General features: G+C 47.3%; 1 protein-coding gene across 1 annotated transcript in view; it reads left to right on the top strand.

Moving 5' to 3' along the window:
• The window catches only part of HK2 (hexokinase 2), a 59,766-nt gene that overhangs the window by 4,423 nt on the left and 34,725 nt on the right, over positions 1 to 20,618 (top strand). Inside the window, exon 2 of the mRNA XM_003268711.4 lies at positions 15,286 to 15,448. Within this exon, the coding sequence (XP_003268759.2) occupies positions 15,286 to 15,448 (163 nt within the window). The remainder of the gene's footprint in view (positions 1 to 15,285; positions 15,449 to 20,618) is intronic.

Raw genomic sequence — 20,618 nt, forward strand, 5'->3', positions numbered from 1 at the left:
TGACATTGACAGGTACAATTCACTCCATTTGTTCAATTTGTAACATCTTGGTAACCTAACTCTGTCCCTTTCTCTGCTCAGAAGACAACTGATGGTAGTAGGAATACTTTGTAGCTTTTGTTAACCATCCGTTTGTTTTATATTGCCAAACTTATATTTCAGAGAGAGCTAAGAAGCACTTTCTCCTCTACCTTTAAATGAATTAACTCCCCTGAGCTCAGCCAAAGCCATTTATTTATTTTTTTTTTTGTGAAACAAACAGGCTGGAGTGCAGTGGCACAATCTTGGCTCACTGCAACCTCCGCCTCCTGGGTTCAAGTGCTTCTCCTACCTCAGTCTCCCGAGTAGCTGGGACTACAGGTGTGCACCACCATGCCCAGCTAATTTTTGTATTTTTGGTAGAGACGGGGTTTCACCATGTTGACCAGGATGATCTCGGTCTCTTGACCTCGTGATCTGCCCACGTTGGCCTCCCAAAGTGCTGGGATTACAGGTGTGAGCCACTGCACCTGACCTTTTTTTTTTGAGACGGAGTCTCGCTCGGTTGCCCAGGCTGGAGTGCAGTGTCGTGATCTCAGCTCACTGCAACCTCTGCCTCCCGGGTTCATGCGCTTCTCCTGCCTCAGCCTCCCGAGTAGCTGGGACTACAGGCGCCCACCACCACATCCGGTTAATTTTTTTATAATTTTAGTAGAGATGGGGTTTTTCACTGTGTTAGCCAGGACGGTCTTGATCTCCTGACCTCGTGATCTGCCCGCCTCGGCCTCCCAAAGTACTGGGATTACAGGCGTGAGCCACCACGCCAGGCCTTTTTTTTTTTTTTAAACATTGCTTTTCAAAGTTGAACTTTTCCAGTACTCTGGGGAGTTTGGGGCAATTGGAGGTCCTTTTCCTGGGGGAATCAGAGCAGCACAAACCACAGTTGGCAGTGGGAGTAAGGAGATCTGATGAACTGAAAGAACTTGGAGCCCCAGAAAACTGTCTTCCTTTGTTCAGATACTTCTGGTTTAAAAGACCAGATCTTGATAAGAGGTTCCTCATTATCATCGTTGAGCTTTGAAGTCAGCAGGTTTGGTTTGTTTTCCAACACTGTATGTTGTCTGTCTTTGCCTTTTCAAAGCTATGGGGGTTACACCAGGCGTGGTGGCTCACGCCTGTAATCCCAGCACTTTGGGAGGCCGAGGCGGGCGGATCACGAGGTCAGGAGATCGAGACCATCCTGGCTAACACGGTAAAACCCCGTCTCTACTAAAAATACAAAAAAAAAAAAAAATTAGCCGGGCGTGGTGGCAGGCGCCTGTAGTCCCAGCTACTTGGGAGGCTGAGGCAGGAGAATCAGTTGAACCTGGGAGGTGGAGCTTGCAGTGAGCTGAGATCGCGCCACTGCACTCCAGCCTGGGCAACAGAGCAAGACTCCATCTCAAAAAAAAAAAAACAAAACAGCTGTGGGGGTTGGGATGTGGCAAATTAAATCCCACAGCTCACTGGACACATCTTCATATCACACTCTGTGGATCACGCGCCATGCTTCCTTGTGCTGGAGTGGCTCTTTCTGCTTATCTTTAAAGCAGTTTTCTCAGCCTCGGTGCTATTGACATTTTGGGACAGATATGTTTTTTGTGAGGGGCTATCCCAGCCTATCATAAAGAGCAAGAATTTCCACCTTACTCAAATTTCCAGAGACAAAGCCTATCTTCTTAAAATTCTTCATTTAGAGCAGTAGTTTTCAACTAGGAGTGATTTTGCCCCCCAGTGGACTTTGGCAATGTCTGGAGACATTTTTAGTTGTCACAAAGGTTTGAGTGAGTGTGTGTTACTGACATCTAGTAAGCAGAGGCAGGCTTGGGTGAGCGTGTGTTACTGATATCTGGTAAGCAGAGGCTAGGAATGTTGCTGAATATTCCACCATGCACAAGATAGCTCCCCACAACAAAAAATTACCTGGCCCAAAATGTCTACAGTGTCAAGTTTGAGAAACTGCTTTAGAAGAACATGGTCCATCCCCCGACCCCTTCAGTTTTCCGGTGTATTACTGATGGTCACACAGCAAGTTAGTAGCCCTAGTTGGGACGAGAGCCCTGAGTTCTCAACAGTGTGCCATGTCGTGGGACCGTCATAGTTTGAAATGGGCTTCTACAAAAGATGAACTTAAGATGAGGTCTACAGTTCACAGCAGTCTGCAGATGCCCACAGTCCCTTGCTGGGGGGCAGATTTCCAGGGGACGGGAGCTAGTTGCTGTTTCTGTATTCTCAACCAGAGAAATGTGGGCAATACAAGTGCTCCAGAAAGCCAGCAAGAGAAGTTTACTGAGTTGTCCTTGGAAGATGCTCACCCTGGTGCTGCCGTAGTTTCCATGGAGGCTGGGCGTGAGCCAGGCTTCCCAACAAGGCAGGCATGTGAGCTGGTGTAATGGGAGTTCAGAAGGCACTTGAGCTGGGGAGCAGAGGAGATAGGCCAGTGACATCCACTGAGGGACAGCCTGACAGTTACTGGGAGAGGCTGTTTGATGAGCTGGAGTCAGGCTCCCTGGGGTTGAACTCTGGCTTTCTGCATAACACGCAGTGTGAGCTTGGGTCAGTTATTCTACCTGTCTAGGCCTCAGTTTCTTTTCCCTATAGAATGCAAAGATGGGATAACACTTTAACTGAGTAGTTTTAAGAATGAAAGAGAAAGAGGGTTAACAGGTGTGAAGCTCTGAGAACTGTGCCTGACGTATAGTCAATGCTTTATGTATTAAGTATTGGTACTTAACAATGGTTCAACTTAATGATTTTTTTTTTGACTTCACAATGGTGTAAAAGTGATACGCATTCAGTAGAACCTGTACTTTCAGTATTCATATAACCATTATGTTTTGCACTTTCAGTACAGTATTCAATAAATTACATGAGATATTCAACACTTTATTGTAAAATAGGCTTTGTGTTTGATGGTAGGTTAGGTGTATGAAATGCATTTTTGACTTACTAATCGGAACATAACCTCATTGTAAGTCGGAGCATCTGTACATAGGGAGAGACACAGTCTTAGATGTCCCACTGCACCGTCCGCCTGGACAGGAGCAAAAAGAGGCCCTGCTTTACCCTGGATAATTCCCAAGAGCTTCTTTTAGAGTAAGTGGTTTCAGGTCCATTTGTGTCTCTCTGTGACATTGGATTGAATCAGAGGACAGAGAAGTCAGAAGGATGGAAAGTTCCTGAAGCCAGGGAAGGATGCGTCCACCTTGCTTCTAAAACCTTCTCTTTCCTGGGCGTAGGAGATCCATCCTTAAGCTCTTCCTCTAAATTGCTTTTCTTCTGGTCCTCTACAGAGGTGGCTCCCCGATTCGAGGTCTCTGGGATGCCTGGAACATTAGTGCACTTCAGGTTGAAGCATCCTTGTGATGCTGCAGGAGACATAGCTGTGCTGAATGATCACAGGGTTAGTTCCAGCTCCTTTTCCCTGGAGAAGCCTAACCTCTCTCTCCCCAGTAACTAACCCAGAGAAGAGCAGAGGCTTCAGAGGGCATTGCGGAGGCTGCTTACTTGGGATTTCATAGTCTTCTGCTGTGGAGTTTGTCAGTTAAATACTTGCTCACTCATCCTCACATGTCTCCCAGACCCTGGCTTTCCACAGGGGAAATCATTTGCAGTGCCCTGTGCTGAAGAGTCACAGGACCCGCCATGATAGGTTTGGCCCCACCGACCCCTGGAATTTCACAGAAGGGAATGGCCATTCTCACATTCTTTGGGCAGATTGGGTGAGGTTCCCTGGACATCCTGGGCTTTGGCAGACAGCTCTTTGCCCCTCATATACAGACCCTGGGCTGTTGAGTGTGTTCCCTCCTGCTGAGCCCGGGGTGCCCTGGGTTCTTCACGAAGCCCAGGGGGATTCTGCATGTGGAACCCATACCCTCTATCCCACCTCTTGAACAGCCATTATCCACGTCAGGAGTCAGGAGTCTTGGCCCTGTTCCTGTGAACAGAGAATCTCATTTCCCCTAAAATGCTCTCCTCTTTTAGGGGTGGTCACTCATTTTGTTTGCAGATGGATCTCTAAGCATTTCCCGGACATTCTTTCCAGGCTTGGTTAAATCTTATCTCAGCGTTAACCAGGAGAGTGAGTCAGGCTCGGAGAAACTGGCTCTGGAAGCCCTTGGGGCCCACCCACCTCCCGCCCACTGAGCCTTCCTGCCTTTCCACCATTTCTGCCCTGGATGCTTGGAGGTGGTCCATGTTCTTAAAAGGCCTTTTTCCCAATCCCTTCCTTCTGGCATCTCCATATTGTCTGAAGGAATAAAGCCAGATGAACCATCTGACAGCTTTAATTAGGGTTAAATGAGGGCATTTGAAGCTGCCACTTTTCCTTCTTTGCCATTTGAGGGACTTCCTCTTCCTGCTTCCTGTTTCCTCCCAAACTTTTCTGTCTCAGTCCCCTCCACGAAGTCCTGTAGCCTCTTCCCATCAGCTCTGTGTGTAGTAAACTCAGGCCACCCTCCAGCTGCCCTCCAGGTAGGTCCTGTTATTATCTATTATTCAAATGAAGAGACCAGGCACAGAATAGGATAGTACCTTGCCTCAGGGCAAGCCAGAATCCAGACCCAGGCAATGTGACTCCAGAGCCAGTGCCCTTAACCCCTAGCACAAAGCTGCTGGGGCAACTATGTTTCAGTTTCACTTATGTTTCAGTTTCATGGGGTTATGAGTCAGGTATCAGCTGGGAAGGGACCTTTGGGACCATGTAGTCTAAACAAACCCTTCATTTTACAGTTAAGGAAACCAGATGTTGTGTACTAAGGGACCAGCCCAAGCTCACATAGGATAAGCCCCAGATCTGGAACCCAGTTTCTTGATCCCCATCATGGTTTTTTTTTTTTTTTTGAGACGGAGTCTTGCTGTGTCCCCCAGGTTGGAGTGCAGTGGCGCGATCTCAGCTCACTGCAAGCTCCGCCTCCTGGGTTCACGCCATTCTCCTGCCTCAGCATCCCGAGTAGCTGGGACTACAGGCACGTGTCACCATGCCCGGCTAATTTTTTGTATTTTTAGTAGAGACGGGGTTTCACTGTGTTAGCCAGGATGGTCTCAATCTCCTGACCTCGTGACCCACCTGTCTCGGCCACCTGTCTCGGCCTCCCAAAGTGCTGGGATTACAGGCGTGAGCCACCGCGCCCGGCCCCCATCATGTTTTTTTAAAACACCATTTGTGCAGCATGAACTCTTACCATTTTAAGTGTCAGTTTCCCAAGATCAAAGGCAGGATTTACTTAGCTGTATCTAGGGGGATGCCCTAATGTCCAAACTGGGCCCTTTTGAGAATGGAAGAAAGCACTATCAGTAGTTATGCCATGACCACAGGTGTTAACTGAGATTGTCTTGGGTAAGCAGGGAAGTGTGGGTACCTTGCCTGTGGTGGGTGTGATCTTGGGGTGGATGGGGCAGACTGGGACAGACCCAGAGGTATTTGATCCAGCAAATGGACCGCTAGCAGCAGACAGGAGTGGGGAGTTCAGATGCCACTGTGAGGCAAGAGGCTCAGAGGCAGATTCTGGTCCCTGGCCTGGGGCTGTCGAGGGGTAGGCAGAGTCTGACTTCTAGGGACCTAGCATCTTAGGGGGGCAGACAGGTAGACTGGGAGGAAACCATGCTGCTGCGGGGATCCCATGCAATGTGGGTGCAGGCCTGAAGAGCAAGGTCCGACACAGAGCACCTGGTCAGTCGGGAGTAGCCAGCTCTTCCCCTTCACCAAGTTACTTGTCCAACTTTTCTCTTTGGTGTTCCCATAGCCCCTTGTGTATAACTATAACAAAGGTTTCTTGAGCACCTATTATATCCTAGTATTGAGCTAGCTGCTGCTATGACTGCAGAGAGGCCAGTTGTGCTGGGTATGGAGGGTCAGTGGGAGTTTGTTAGACAAGGGGAGGGGGCATTCTGGGCAGTGAGGCCAACACATACACATTTCTAACCATTTCAAGACAAACTCCTCAGATTCACATTGATGTATGTGATTTAAGTGATTGTAAATCCATATTTTATTAATGTAAAAGAAACTGCCCACTGTTCGGCCCTTCCCGTCAGTTTGTAATTACTTGTTAATATATCAGATGTCTTCTGCCAATAGACTGAGCCCCTTCCTGGCAGAGGCTGGTGTCTCCTTTATTCCAGTATCCTCAGTGCCCAGCCCTGGCACACTTAACTTGGCACTCAGTCAATATCTGTTGGCAGGTGAACTGTGCCAGGGTCACGTGCATCTGGGACATAATCCCCCTTTGCACTGCTGCTCCGCAGTCAGAACAGAATGTCTGAGGACAGGAGGACCCCGGGCCGGGTGTCCCAAATGCTCATCTCCTGGACCCTGGACAGGTGCTGCTGTCTAAGGTCTGTCTGGCTGTAACTTGATGCAGCTGAGAGTGAGAACTGGAAGAACAGGAAGCCCTGTGACTCACAACGCTGCAACAGGATCCTGGAGGAGTGGCCCGTATGCCTCCCTGGTCAGCTCTGCGCTTACCCGCCGCCTCGGGTTTGTGAGTCTGCAGTGTGTCAGAGCTGGCACTGGCCTGAGGTGGCATGGCTGCCCTGGCGAGAACAAGTTCCTTGTCCCATCTGAAGAAGTGGCATAGGAGATCTGTCAGTTTTGGTCCGTGGGCTTTCAGAGGACAGGAGACTTACAGAATCCATGTTCTGCTGTGTATCTTTCCCCCGGCTCATCTTTTTTCCTTATATCAGAAACATCTGGCCCTGCCCTGGCAACTTTGTAGAATAAACTTGCTGCTCTTTGTACAGCCTCAGCCTTCCCAGGAGGAGTCTGTGAGGGCATTATTATTGATGAGGTCACTGACAGCAGTTGCTTGGCTTTCCCAGGATGGGCACACCTGTGCCCTAGGTTAGGGCACTCGGCTGGTCACTGGATGCTATCGGCCTTCAGGGACTAGGCCTGTGATTTGGGGAGGCTTCTCCAAGGCTTGGTTTCCTTGTCAGAGATTTGTGGTAAAACACTGGCAAAGGAATAATGCAAAAATATGAAATTCTTTTGAAATTAAGTTGCAAGCATGTGTCAGCACAGAGTCACTGGAAGGCTTTGTGTGGCCAGATTTAAATGATGGATCTCTCTTTGTTTGGCCTCTTTTGACCTCTTTAATCTTCTTTGGCTCCTTGACCGTGTATAGTGGGTAAACTTGGGCCAAGTCAGTGCCACCTGCCTTTTTTTTCCCAGCGTCTTTTGAATTGAAGTATAATGCACATGGGAAACTGAAAGCAGCAGGTAACCACCATCCAGATCCAGTAACAGATCATTACCTGAACCAGCCCCATGTTCTCCTACCCACCACCACCATCAAGTGTAATCACCGTCCTGACTAACAGCATAGATCTGTTTTTGTACTTGATATAAATAGACTCATACAGGATATAAAAGACGCCTTTTGTGTCTGGCATTTTTCACCCAGTGGTTTACTGTATTTTGAGATTCACCTATGTGGTTGCATGTGGTGGTAGGTGGTGCATTCTTGTTGCTGTATACTATCTCTTGCACCACTCTGGCTTGTTTGTTTGTTTTTAAGAGACAGGGTCTTGCACTGTTGCCCAGGCTGAGTGCAGCAGTGTGACCATGGCTCACTACAGCTTTGACCTCCTGGCTTCAAATGATCCTCCCTCCTCAGCCTCCCAAAGTATTAGGATTACTGGTGTGAGCCACTGTGCCCATCCCACCACCCTGTTTTGACTGTGGTTGATTTAAAGCAGACGAAAGTAGTCATAATAAGGCCCCTGACTTCCAGAAGGTACGGTCCTTTCTAAGTTTCTGTCAAAGGGGCCAAATAGGAGTGTTGACCTAATATATAGATGACCTGATTGTATCTTCAGGACAAGAACATGCATGTTAAGAAAGGTGAAGTTCAATCAGTTGGTCTTCTAGGGTCTAGAAACTAAAAGGTAGGATTTTTAGCGTGGTCATCTAGGGCGCCTGGAGAGACGGTTCTAGATAATCAATTAGAAATATCACAAGACTGGAGAGACAAAGTTCAGCTGTGCCACAGGCATCCTGCATCCTTTGCTGTGATGCTTCTGTGCATGTGGAGTAACTTTCTTATCCTATTTGATCACTTGAATTCAGCCCTCTACCAGGAGGGTGTGCCCTGCAGACACAAGTGATGAACATTTGCTTATTCATGTATTATGTATTTTCTGCTTGCTTACTAAAAGGATTTGGTGATTTGGTTCAGCTTTCATAAAAAGATTTCTAGAACAAGAGTCATCAAACTGGCGAGATGATTACTGAAAAACTTGACAGGCCAGGTGTGGTGGCTCATGCTTGTGATCCCAGCACTTTGGGAGGCCAAGATGGAAGGATTGCTTAAGGCTAGGAGTTTGAGACCAGTCTGGACAACACAGTGAGACTCTGTCTCTACAGAAAAAATAAAATTAAAAAAATCAGCTGGGTATGAGGGTGCGTACCTATAGTCTTAGCTACTTGGGAGGCTGCAGTGGAAGGATCATGAGCCCAGGAGTTTAAGGCTGCAGCCTAGGAATTTGAGGCTGCAGTGAACCATGATTGTGTCACTGCACTCCAGCCTGGGCAACAGAGCAAGACTCCGTCTCTAAAGTTAAACAAACTTGACAGAGCTCCAAGCTTCCTGACAGTCAAGGCAAAAAGGATAGTTAGTTCTCTTTGAGTCAGTCGTTTTCATCCCATCGGCCTATAACAGGTAGCACAGTGTGTCTGGGCAGCCAGACTTTCTCCTGACACTAAACCCTACTGGGGACCGAATGGCTAGGGAAGCATTAGTGAAAGACACAGCAGCTTTACATAGTGCGGTGGTCTTTATAGTCTTTCCTGTGAGCCCTTGATTAAAAATGATAGAATTAAACCTATGAAGCATTTCATGGGGAGCTAATGTAAGGTTGTGAAGGTGAGGAGCTTTCTGTTCCTGGAATTGGTAATTTCCTAGGGTCTTGAGGGGCTTGCCCACGCCTCCTGAGCCTTTTCACACTGCTGTCTCTAGGTGAGCATTTATCTGCTGAGATGGCTGAGCTCCAAAAGTATCCCCTTTGATTGCCAGTCTCTCAGGCCACTTAAATCTGTGACACTTCCCATGAGCTGCCTTGTATTGTGCCCGACATTCTTATTAGACAAGATTCATCTCTTCACGCATTCTAGAGACACTCATTGGTCTATAATATGAGCCAGCTTCTTTGATACAAAGTCCTAGAGAGCAGGGCTATTGATTTCTTAAAATTTTTAAAAATTGTAATAAAATATTAATCACAAAATTTACCATTTTAACCATTTTAGTGTACAATTTAGTGGCATTAAGTGTATTATTCACATTGCTGTGCAACTACCACCACTATTCATTTCCAGAATTAATTTCTTATAAAATTATGTTTCTGTACACTAGTGCTTTGTATATAATAGCTGTTCCATAAATGCCATAACATGGAAGATGCTGGGGTTGCAGCAGTAGTCAGGATTCAGGGATTGAATGATATGGATCTTACAGACTCAGACATTGAAATTTAAGGTTTCGTTTCTTCTACACTTCCCTTTTAAACCCCTTGAGTACCTTACTCAAGGTAGGATCTGTAGTACTTCATATAAAAACTGTCAAAATTGGAATGTTGCTGTGTTCTGGATGTAAATAATTTGATCAAGGCCAGGTTCCCACAGGGACCAGATGGGGTGGGCTCAGGATCCAGGCAGTGGCACCAGTCTTTCAGTTGCATTGGGCCTGCAGAATGAGATGGGCGCTTCTGGACCAGAAGGGTTGACATTCATCTGGGTGATCCAGATTCGAGTTTCAAATGTGTGACCTGGGTCGAGGCTGCTCCCCGATGGGCCTTGGTTTCTCTGAGATCCCTTTCTTACACTCACCTCCAGGCTTTTCCTTCCTGGGCTTCCCCATACCTGGCCAGGACTGTGTATGGCCCACCCTGCACACTGCATTCTTCGAAGTGGAGCCTCCATGAGTGTCCCCTTTTGTTCTCTCCATTTGTTGCTTTGTGACAGTGACACAATTTCTTCTCCTTTTTTAAGTGCTGGTCTGGAGGAAAATGCAGGTACTTAAGGGGATGGGTGTTAACGGCTTCCCATTTTGGGTATTATCTTATTTCCTAGAGAGTATGGGGTTAATTTGTCTTTAGGGCTTCCCCTGACACCAACCCCAATTCTGTAGAGGAAGTGGGCATGTCAGACTGGTATGTTATGGGAAAAACTGAAACTGACCAAAATTACCCAGTGAGGAAGCTCTAATCTAACCCTTGCCGAAAAGATATCAACTAACAGTGCTATCTCTTTCTGTCTAACACACTCTTTCTGTCTAACCAAGCTCCCGTCTGGCAGCTTGGCAGGCAGACGGGAAGGTAACCTGTTCCTCAGCCAGGCTTTGCTCTGGCCTGCCTCTGATTCCCCAGCCTGGAATGCCCCCTCCTCCTTTCCTCCTCTCCCAGATAGAGATTTAAAGAGAAGCAGCCTCATCCACGCCCATCACAGAAAGAGAAGGAACAGTTTGGGGAAACAGCCTCTGCGTTGTGACTAAGGAGGGTTGAGAAATGTCTGTGATTGCCTGAAGGTGCCCCTGGGTGGAGAGAAGCCTTAGAAGAAAGAAGGGGTGGAAGGAAAGGGAGGGTGATAGAGAACTCTTTTGTCCCCACAGTTATGCTAATGACTCTGTCACATGGGGCTATTCATCTTGTTTTGCAGCGAGGAAGCTGGGGTTCAGATGAAAAGTCCTCTAATGTCACACACCTGTACGAATGCTACCACTAGGATTTGCATACTGTTGTTTCTGATGCCAGAGCACTCCCTTCACCACAACCAGCCACAAATCAAGGGTTGACCTGAATGAGTCTGCTTTGATAGTATCCAGAAACTTACATCTCTTAACAACACATCCAGAGTTTGTCTTCCCAACTCCCAGCAGGCTGGATCCACACAGGATTACTTCACAGGGTCACACCTGGCCTAATATCTTAACCACCCACTCTCAAAGATCCCAGGCAGAAAAGTGGTATGCAGTGTTGATCAGAACACGGCCAACCACGATCACGTTATTGGCATATTGGAAACCTGCCAGAGGAGAGGGGAAGGTGTTTGAGCCCCAGCCCTAGAGGTGTCATTTGGTTAGTCTGGAATGGATCCTTGGAATTCTTACTGTTTTTTTAAAAGCTCCTCATGTGATTCTGATGTGAAGCAAGTTTGGAAACTTAGCACAAGTGACAGAATGGAGATTAGGCAGAAGTATCAGAAAGCAGATTTATCTTTGATTGAGGACACTCTTTGAAACAAGTAGAGCTGTTCAACAATGGAATTTAGAGAAACAGTGAGCCTCTCAGGCTTGGAAGTATTCAAACCTAGGCCACATGACTATCAATTGGGTGGAGAGAGACAAACTAGATAAACTCGAATACTATGTTTAGTGGGATTTTTGAACTAGTTACCCTAAGGGCCTTTCCTTTCTAAGGGTGAATACTTTTCAGCTGCAGTCCCACTGCTGTGTGTACATCTGCTATCACCTGCTTGGCTTTCTCCCTTGACTTTGGGCCTGGTGCTCCCTCCCACTGATGGCACTGTGGGTGAAAGTTGGCAAGATTCTGAAAATTGCATTCATCTCCTTCTCAATCCAGGAAAATCATCTTTGTATGGTGGCTGCTTCTTGTTTCTGACTTCTGCTTCCCTTGGCTACCAACACAGTAGTGCCCACCAACACAGCAGTGCCCACCAACACAGCACTGCCCACCAACACAGCACTGCCCACCAACACAGCAGTGCCCACCAACACAGCAGTGCCCACCAACACAGCACTGCCCACCAGGGCTGGGTGGGCTCCACTGGTGTGTTTAGGAAACTGTGGCATTAAGTGATTAATTATTAATTATCCCTTCCTGAGTGGCCCTAATAAGCTGAGTGGACACATCGTCATGCCCTGGCGCCATCTATTCTCAAGTTTTGAGAGTTCAAAGAGCTCCGATGTGAAAGTGGGGAAGTTTGGGCCAAGCTACTGGCCTGGACATTTTTCACTGTTTCATATCCATAGCTGTTTCACATCCTCTCTCTTAGTCTCCTTATGTGATGGAGAGGAAAGTAAGGTCCCGGGGTCATCCAAGAAACCACAGGGCAGGCAGGGAGTGCCCATCCACACTAAGAGGGGCCCACAGGACAGACGAGGGTGGCTGTCCTGACAGCCTGGCAGTGGGGCCAGTCAGACCTCTGTGGAATCCCATCTCTGCCCCTCATTACCCAAGTGATCTATAAAACAGTGGTGCAGAAGTTTTACAAAGACAATGGAGAACAGGTCGGGAAAGCCGGATGTGCCTGACAGGTGAGAAGTGCTTGAGGAATGCTTAGCCGCTGTAACTATCACCCCACTACTGTTTTCATCTGTCACTGAACATGTGGAAGATGGTTATCTATGGGGCAAAAGGCAACGTGGATAAAGGGTGACTGTTTAACTCGATTCTTCAAGGGTTGAGGATGAGAAGTGTCTGACTGGATTTCCAACAAGTCTTGAAGCAGTTTAAACATCGAAGATAAACGAGGATTGGCTGCTGTAGAATTTGCTCTTTTGTGTGCATAACCTCATGCTTCTGGACATGATGATAGGACCATTTAATGAGGTGGAACAGGCTCAGTTCCTCAGTGCAGGAATTCCTGTGCCCTTTGCAAACACCTGAAGCCTTATAGAGGGTGGAGGTGGGGTGGAGGCGGGGGCATCAGTGAAGCTTCTGGTCCTCTCTTCTCTTTGGGAAAGTAGTGAGGTGGGAGTGTCTTTGTCAGGTGTCACCCTCATGACAATGTTCAGAGACATGTCTGCTGCCCCAGACCTGCTCAGTCACCTCTGTGGGCCTCACTCTCCACTGTGTGCCGTTCATGTCTGCATTGGGAGGTGACTGGAATAGAAGATGGCCTTTTAATGGATCTGGCCAGCCTGCATTCCCTGCAATGCTGTTTGACCTGTATAGACCCTGCTGTATCCAGGCAGGCAGGGGGCAGTCATCTAGTAGAGTGGACAAGAGCACAGACCAGCCAGACTCCTCTATCAAGCCAAACATGGCCCCTCATGTCTGTGTGACTTCCCCTCTCTGTAGAATAGAGGTGCTGGCACTTCCTACCTCAGAGGGCTGTTCTAAGGATGAAATGAACCAATGGGAGCAAACCCGGAGAATAGGATCTGGCACAAAGCAGGAGCCACGTGAGGGCTTGCCATTATTACAGTTGCCCATGAGGGCATCTCAGGCTTTTCCTGGATGTGGCCTCGCATTGGCTTCTGGTCTGGGTAGCCCCAGACTTTGTACATTAGCCCTGAGATGTGAAAATTGTGACGTAGCATTCCTGGGCCAGGCAATGTGTCATTGGATCTCGAGTGGGAAGCTTCCGGGGTGGTCACAGTTACCCTTGAACTAGGGTCACTGGAGGTGGCTAGAGACTTGTCTTACACTTCATTGAAAAGAAAGGGGGCTTGTCTAGTGTCAGGCTGAAGCTGCACCCTTTTTCCTCCTGGGGAGCCTCAAATGTCCTTGTGGGGGAGGCCCAGCCCTCCTCAGGAGCACCTTGGCTCCCAGATATTGTAGGAACTAGAGGTCAGAGACCCAGCTTGTGGGATGGAGGGTGGGGGGCTAGTGCCCCACAGCCCTGGAGGCTGAGGTAGATTCCAGGAGTTGGAAACAAGCTGGGCAATATAGCAAGACTGTCTCAAAAATAATAAATAAAAGATTAAAAAAAGATAACCAAAAAACAAGTGAGAGTTATCTGATGCTTCTCATTCTCCTCGTATTAAATCTGGGAAAAGTTCATGTGAATTTATGTGGGAAACAGGACCAGTGAAAGAACTAGGGAGAGTTTCCTCCGCATGAGCACCGAGGCTGCATTATCATTTACATAGAGCCTCTCCATTGTGCCAGGCACTGTGCCAGCCTCCAGGTATGCAAAGGTGAACAAGTAGACATTGTTCTTCTAGCCTTTGGTGCTTATGATTTGGACCCTAATAAATATTTAGTTCCAAATTGTGGATAGTGTTGTGAAGGGAAAAGCTCAAGTTCTTAGAATAACAGGGAGGCCTGACTGTTGTGATCTGGAGGAGGAGAAGAGGCCTCTACGGAGAGAGGCCTGAAGGAGTGGTAGCAGATTGGCAGGGCATATACCTGGAGGGCCTGTGTGCATGAGATCCAAGGCAGGGATGGGCAAGTTGGGGAAGTTGGGGAACTGAACCAGGGAGAGAATCTACACAAAGAGTGCAGACCTTACCATAAGATTAGGAGGTGGGGCCAGGTGCAGTGGCTCACTCCTTTAATCCCAGCACTTTGAGAGGCCAAGGCGGGTGGATAGCTTGAGTCCAGGAGTTTGAGTACAGCCTAGAAAACATGGTGAAACCCTGTCTCTGCTAAAATACAAAAATTAGCTGGGTGTGGTGGTGCACTGCTGTAGTCCCAGCTACTCGGGAGGCTGAGGCACTAGAATTGCTTGAACTCAGGAGGCAGAGGTTGCAGTGAGCTGAGATTGCACTGCTCTACTCCAGCCTGGGTGACAGGGTGAGACTCAGCCTCAAAACAACAACAACAACAACAGCAACAACAAAAAACACACAGCAACAACAACAAAATTAGCCAGACATGGTGGCACGTGCCTGAAAGTCCCAGCTACTCAGGAGGCTGAGGTGGGAGGATCACCTGAGGCTGGCTGAGATCTCATCACTGCACTCCAGCCTGGACAACCAGAGCGATACACTGTCAAAAAAAAAAAAAAGGTAAAAAGATTAGGAGGCGGCTAGAGGCCCAATCATGTGGGGCCCTGAAAGGATTTTGAGCTTTGTTCCAATGGAAAGCCCTGAAAGCCGGGGATCAGCACAGTCTGGCTGGGTGTGGAAAGTGTATGGAAGAGGTAAAAAAGGAACTGGGGATTGTAGGAGTCCAGGAAAAAGGTGATGGCTACCTGGCCCAGGGTGAGGGGCAATGGGATTGATGTGACTGGCTGTGTCAGGTGCTGGGGGAACAAGAGATGAGGGTAATGAACCCTGGCTCCAGTGATGTTGTCACAGGCCTTCCGACTCAACCGTTCTGAAAAGAACTCTCCTCTGTCCTAATAGGCTTTTCCTCAGGTATGCACCAGTTCTCCAAAAATTAGGTCTATTTTTATAATTTTAATTTTTTTTTTTAAGACAAAGTCCTGTCAAATCGGTTCCTACTAATGGTCTTTAATAATAACTTTCTGTACATAACAGATTTTGTTCTTTTGAAGGGCTGAGTGGTGTTCCATGACATACACCTATGCCATAATTTATTTAACCAGTGGTCTCTGCTCTTGTCTTCCTCCTTTTTCAGGTTGACCAGTATCTCTACCACATGCGCCTCTCTGATGAGACCCTCTTGGAGATCTCTAAGCGGTTCCGCAAGGAGATGGAGAAAGGGCTTGGAGCCACCACTCACCCCACTGCAGCAGTGAAGATGCTGCCCACCTTTGTGAGGTCCACTCCAGATGGGACAGGTACTGCATCTGGGGGATGGCTCTAGCTGCTGCACTATTCGGGGTTGATTTAGTTGGCTTTGCTCAGGGACCCAAATAACTCAAAAGCCTCAGAAACCAACCCTGGCTAAGGGAAGCATCCAGGGAATTGAATGGAAGGCTGTGTGACGGATGGACAGGAAGCTTGGGAAAAGCTGGCAGTCCTGGCAGTCAAGGGAGGGCGCCTTTGTCAGCCCTACTGTGGCATCACTGTTGGCCATTTGTTTTCCACCTGTGTGCTGAGGAAGGCTGCTTGGCTCAGTTTGGCATTTTACGGTACCACTGAGATTGCATGCAGTGACGGTGATGAACTACAACAAACGTACCTCACGTGGCCACAACTGTAGGACATGGGAGCCGCTCTCTGGCTCACCTGTGCATGCTGTAACTGGGACGCCGGACGCCGGAGGGACAGTGTAGTGCAGATTGACCTAGATTTTTTTCTTGAGCCCCATGTAAAAAGTACTAGAAATCCAAATAGACTTGGGGAAAGTGTGGAGAGCCACAGTGCATATATATATATTTCTTGAGACAGAGTTTCACTCTTGTTGCCCAGGCTGGAGGGCAATAATGTGATCTTGGCTCACCACAACCTCCGCCTCCTGGGTTCAAGCGATTCTCCTGTCTCACCCTCCAGAGTAGCTGAGATTAAAGGCATGTGCCACCACGCCCGGCTAATTTTGTATTTTTAGTAGAGATGGGGTTTCTCCATGTTGGTCAGGCTGGTCTCGAACTCCCGACCTCAGGTGATCCGCCCGCCTCAGCCTCCCAAAGTGCTAGGATTACAGCCACTGCGCCCGCTGCCACAGTGCATATTAAGGAAAGGCTCAGAAGTCCTGCAATACGAACCTATTGAGCTTTGTTTAATCATCTTATTAGGATACAGAATCCTTTTTTTTTTTTGAGATGGAGTCTTGCTCTGTCACCCAGGCTGGAGCGCAGTGGCGCGATCTCCATTAGCCAGAATGGTCTCGATCTCCTGACCTCGTATCCGCCCACCTCGGCCTCCCAAAGTGCTGGGATTACAGGCGTGGGCTACCGCACGAGGCCCAGAATCTTTATTTTATGGTGCACCACCCAGCAAGTGATTTAATCAGGTAGGGGAAAAAGGATCACGGTGGAGATTCAAGTTGGAAAAGTCCAGTGGATTAGGGCTAGGTCACTGAAGGCCTTGAATGCAAGCCTAAAACATTTAGTCTCTGCAGTAGCATTGGGGAGTAAATGCAAGGTTTTGAGGGGTGTCTTGGTAATGTTACGTCATTGGCAGTATAGGCAGAGTGGAGGGGGAGTGAGGCCTGGCTGGTAGAGCACAAGACATGGCCCTGGTGGGTGGTGGGTGGGCAAAAAGAGGATTCAAGGGTGGGGCCCGGCTGTTGAGCCCAGCTGCCTGGGAATGGCAACATCCCAGAGAAGCAGACAGAACAAAGTTGTATCAGAGCTTTTTATTTAATCCTCATAATAGGTGCCTCCATTTTAGAGATGAGGTGCTTGTGAGGCCCATGAGGGGTGGTGGGTGGGGCGTAGGTACTCACATCTAGAGGACAGGAGAGAGAGCCCAACGGGCAGCTGCCAGGGCAGAGGAAGAACCAGGAGGCACAGTGTCCAAGAATCTAAGGGGGACGAGATCTCCAGGAAGCTGGCAGGTCGCTGGTGAGGCATCTACAGGGGTGTTGTTGGGAGGGGAGTAGGGGCAGGGCGTGGGTCAGGGCTTGTTAATGCCACGTGCCTGTGCTATTTCCAGCACATGTGTGTCCTTGAGGCTCATCTCCCTAAGTGCCTCTAGGGACCTGGTTCATCTAATGAGACTGTATCATTCCCAAAATAAGTGTTTGCTGAAGCCTTGGGACCCAGCCTGGACCCAGTGCTGAGGGTATGACCTTGCTTAGGATTGTTTCCTGAGTGTGTTTCTTGGCCCTTCAAAGAGCCCCTCGAGGTGAGGGGCCTCTTATCTCTTCCATGTCCTCTAGATTGGCATGTTTACCTACCACTCCCTCTGACTGGAAACCACACCCATTTCTGAGATTTTTATTTGACATTCAGATAAATGTACACACTCCTGAAGGCCAGGGCCTTGTCTTTATTTCACCCAGCACTAGCACTAAGTAAGTACCCTAAATCTTTTCTAAATACATATGGGCTAAGGACTCTTTTGGGCACCTCAATGTATTAACTCATTTACTTTTCAAAAACCTCTATGCTAAGTACAAATTTTATCCACAATTTTTAGATGAGGAATTTGAGGCTCGAATGTCAAACAGATTGTCCAAAATCATACAGCCAGTGAGAGGCTGAGTTAGGAATCAAGCTTGAGTAAGCCGAAGTTCAGGCATCGGTACTGCACGTGATGTGTTTCTATGTGTTCATGTATGTGTTAGCCTGTGCACTTGGCGCTGGAGCACACTGCAAATGCTCAACTAAAATTTTTTTGGAATGGAGTTGGGACTGATTGTTTGGAATATATTATAGGCAGGTGAATTAAGTTTTTTGGGGAGAACTAATTATGGGGCAAGTTTTCAAAATTCTCATTGCTTTCCTGAAGCTGGAGGCTCCAAGACCTCCCATGCACCTTGAAGCTTGCACTGTTTGCAGCACATACTGGAATGTCTTACTCACTGAAACAAAGGAAGTGGCCCCTGGAATAATGGAGACCAGATTGCAGGAAACCCACACCTAATCCCTCCCTCCCCATTTGCAGGGGGTCCATAAGTTAGCTCCTCACCTCCATACTCTCTGGGACTCAGCCTTTGCTTTTGTAAAGTAAAGAGGTTGGACCCAGCAGTTCCAGTCTGTTCTGCACATCTACTAGAACTATTGTGCTAGTCTATTCACACACACTTCTGAGATCCTGTAATGGGAAATAAGCCCTTGGTGTTCATTGGATGGTGTCTTAGTTCATTTTTGTGTTGCTGTAAAGTGGAACATATGTATATATGACAACTCAGCAATTCCACTTCCAACTATATGCCCTGAACAGACTCCTGTATGAATCCAAGGAGACATGGCCGAATAATGTTCATTACAGTGTTGCTTATAATGGCAGTGGATTGGATTGGTTTTTTTTTTTTTTTTTTTTTTTAAGATGGAGTTTTGCTCTGTCACTCAGTGGTGTGATCTCAGCTCACTGCAACCTCTGTCCAGGTTCAATTGATTCTCCTGTCTCAGCCTCCCGAGTAACTGGGATTACAGGCACCCACCACCACACCCGGTTTCACATAGTGAAACCCCATCTCTACTATAATCCCACCTACTATAATCGCACCTATAATCCCAGCTACTCAGGAGGCCGAGGCAGAGAGACTCACCTGAACCTGGGAGATGGAGGTTGCAGTGAGCCGAAATTGCGCCACTGCACTCCAGCCTGGGTGACAGAATGAGACTCTGTCTCAAAAAACAAACAAAAATAGATAAATTAAAAAAAAATAAAGTGGTCAGCATCAGGGCTTTCAAGTTTTGTTTTGTCAGTTAGGGGTATGAGTTATGGAATATGGCAGTGAAAATACGTGACTCCTAATTTGATACAGACTATCAAAAATGAAAATTCTCTGTTGTCAGCACCTCAGTGAAGTACTGCGAGGAAAGGCCGAGGTGAAGTTGTGTTAGCGATTCCCCCCATGTGGTCGCACACAGCCTGGGTGCCTGCTGCTGCTGCTGGGGGTGAAGCTGCATCCCTCTCCCACAGAAGGCTCGAGGCCTTTGCTCCAGGGGCACCTGTTCAGTGCCACCTTTCTCAGAACATTCGTTTCTCAGCCCGTTCATGGCTAGTATTCTTTTCAAATCTGAGAAACCAAACCCCAGATCTAGAGGGAGCCAATCTTTAAATCCATAGCTTTTTAACTTTTCTGGACTATATCTTCACAACAAGAAACACATGCATATAAATATTTATATGAAAGGAAATAAATTCGGAGACCAGAATTTATTCTTAAACATGACGAAGTTGGGTTTGTCTTCTATTCTTCAAGAAAGTTGCTAGTCAGAACCTACTAAATGTTTTTCACCTTGCAGTTTGAAAGCCACTGCCTTAAATGATCCTTGGCCCAGTTTGGTTCTAGATGAGCATTTCATTTCTCGCTGGCTTGGCATGATATGTAGTTTCAGGACAGTGTAGGGTGAGAGGTGAGAATCAGAATTATAGGTTCAAATGGGTTTGAATTCAAGCTGTGTGCTTCAGAGCAATTTATGCTGTGATCTTCTATTTCCTCATTTGTGAAAAGGGGAAACTTCAGGGGGATCGGTTTTCTGAGAATTAAGGGAGAATCAGATATGTGACTTTCTCACATGTGCTACAAACACTCCTGCAGCCGCAAACCACCACTGCAAAAGGCACTCTCCTTGCCAAATTTACTAAGAAAAGGTGTGTGAGACTCCCAGGTTTTAATTTTGGAAGAGACTGGCTTTCAGGGAGCAGGTGTGAGGGTTCATCCCCATCACCAGGGGCCCTGCATTTTGGAGTGAAGACCAGGCCCCAGCTCTTATACCAGCTCCAATTATCTAATTGTAATCAAAGTCCTATTAGAAAATGTGGAGAAACCAGAAAGTTTCAGGCCATTTATTTGTGGTGGAGGCCTCCCCATCATGGCTTATGGGCTCTTGTGTGAGAAGGCAGGGAATGTCAGTAGCCACTGAACTCCGTAGGGGTGAAATGTTCAAGGTAAATCGTGAAGTACCTGTGCTTCATAGGTTGTGTGGCCTACACAGTGTGAAGAAACACAGTTGGCATAATTAAAAGTGCAATAGACAAAAATGGTCCAGGAATGTCTTAATGACTGAATTTGGTGTCAGCCAGAATATATAAAAAATGGTCTCTATTTGTTGTTTTGCTTCTTTCCCAAACAGTTTTAAGAAGTTGAAAGAATTCTATAGTGGTCATCTATATTTTACACGGTTTGCTTTATCAACCCCCCATCATTCTATCCATCAGTCCATCTTGTTATAATTGATGCATTACAAAACACAAATTGCTGAGAAAGTAAGTAAATACTAATACTGAACTCTAGTTACTATGTATGCTGAAGTTTTAGGGTTCAGACATATACTTACATAGTAACTAGAGTTCAATATTTGCTGTATTTTCTTGTGATGTAAGATCTAGATGAAGTGAAATAAATCTTAAGAGTATTATCTGATAAAAAAATAAATAGAAGGCCGGGCA

Source organism: Nomascus leucogenys, chromosome 14, assembly GCF_006542625.1.
Source record: "Nomascus leucogenys isolate Asia chromosome 14, Asia_NLE_v1, whole genome shotgun sequence".
NCBI classification, from domain to species: Eukaryota; Metazoa; Chordata; class Mammalia; order Primates; family Hylobatidae; genus Nomascus; species Nomascus leucogenys.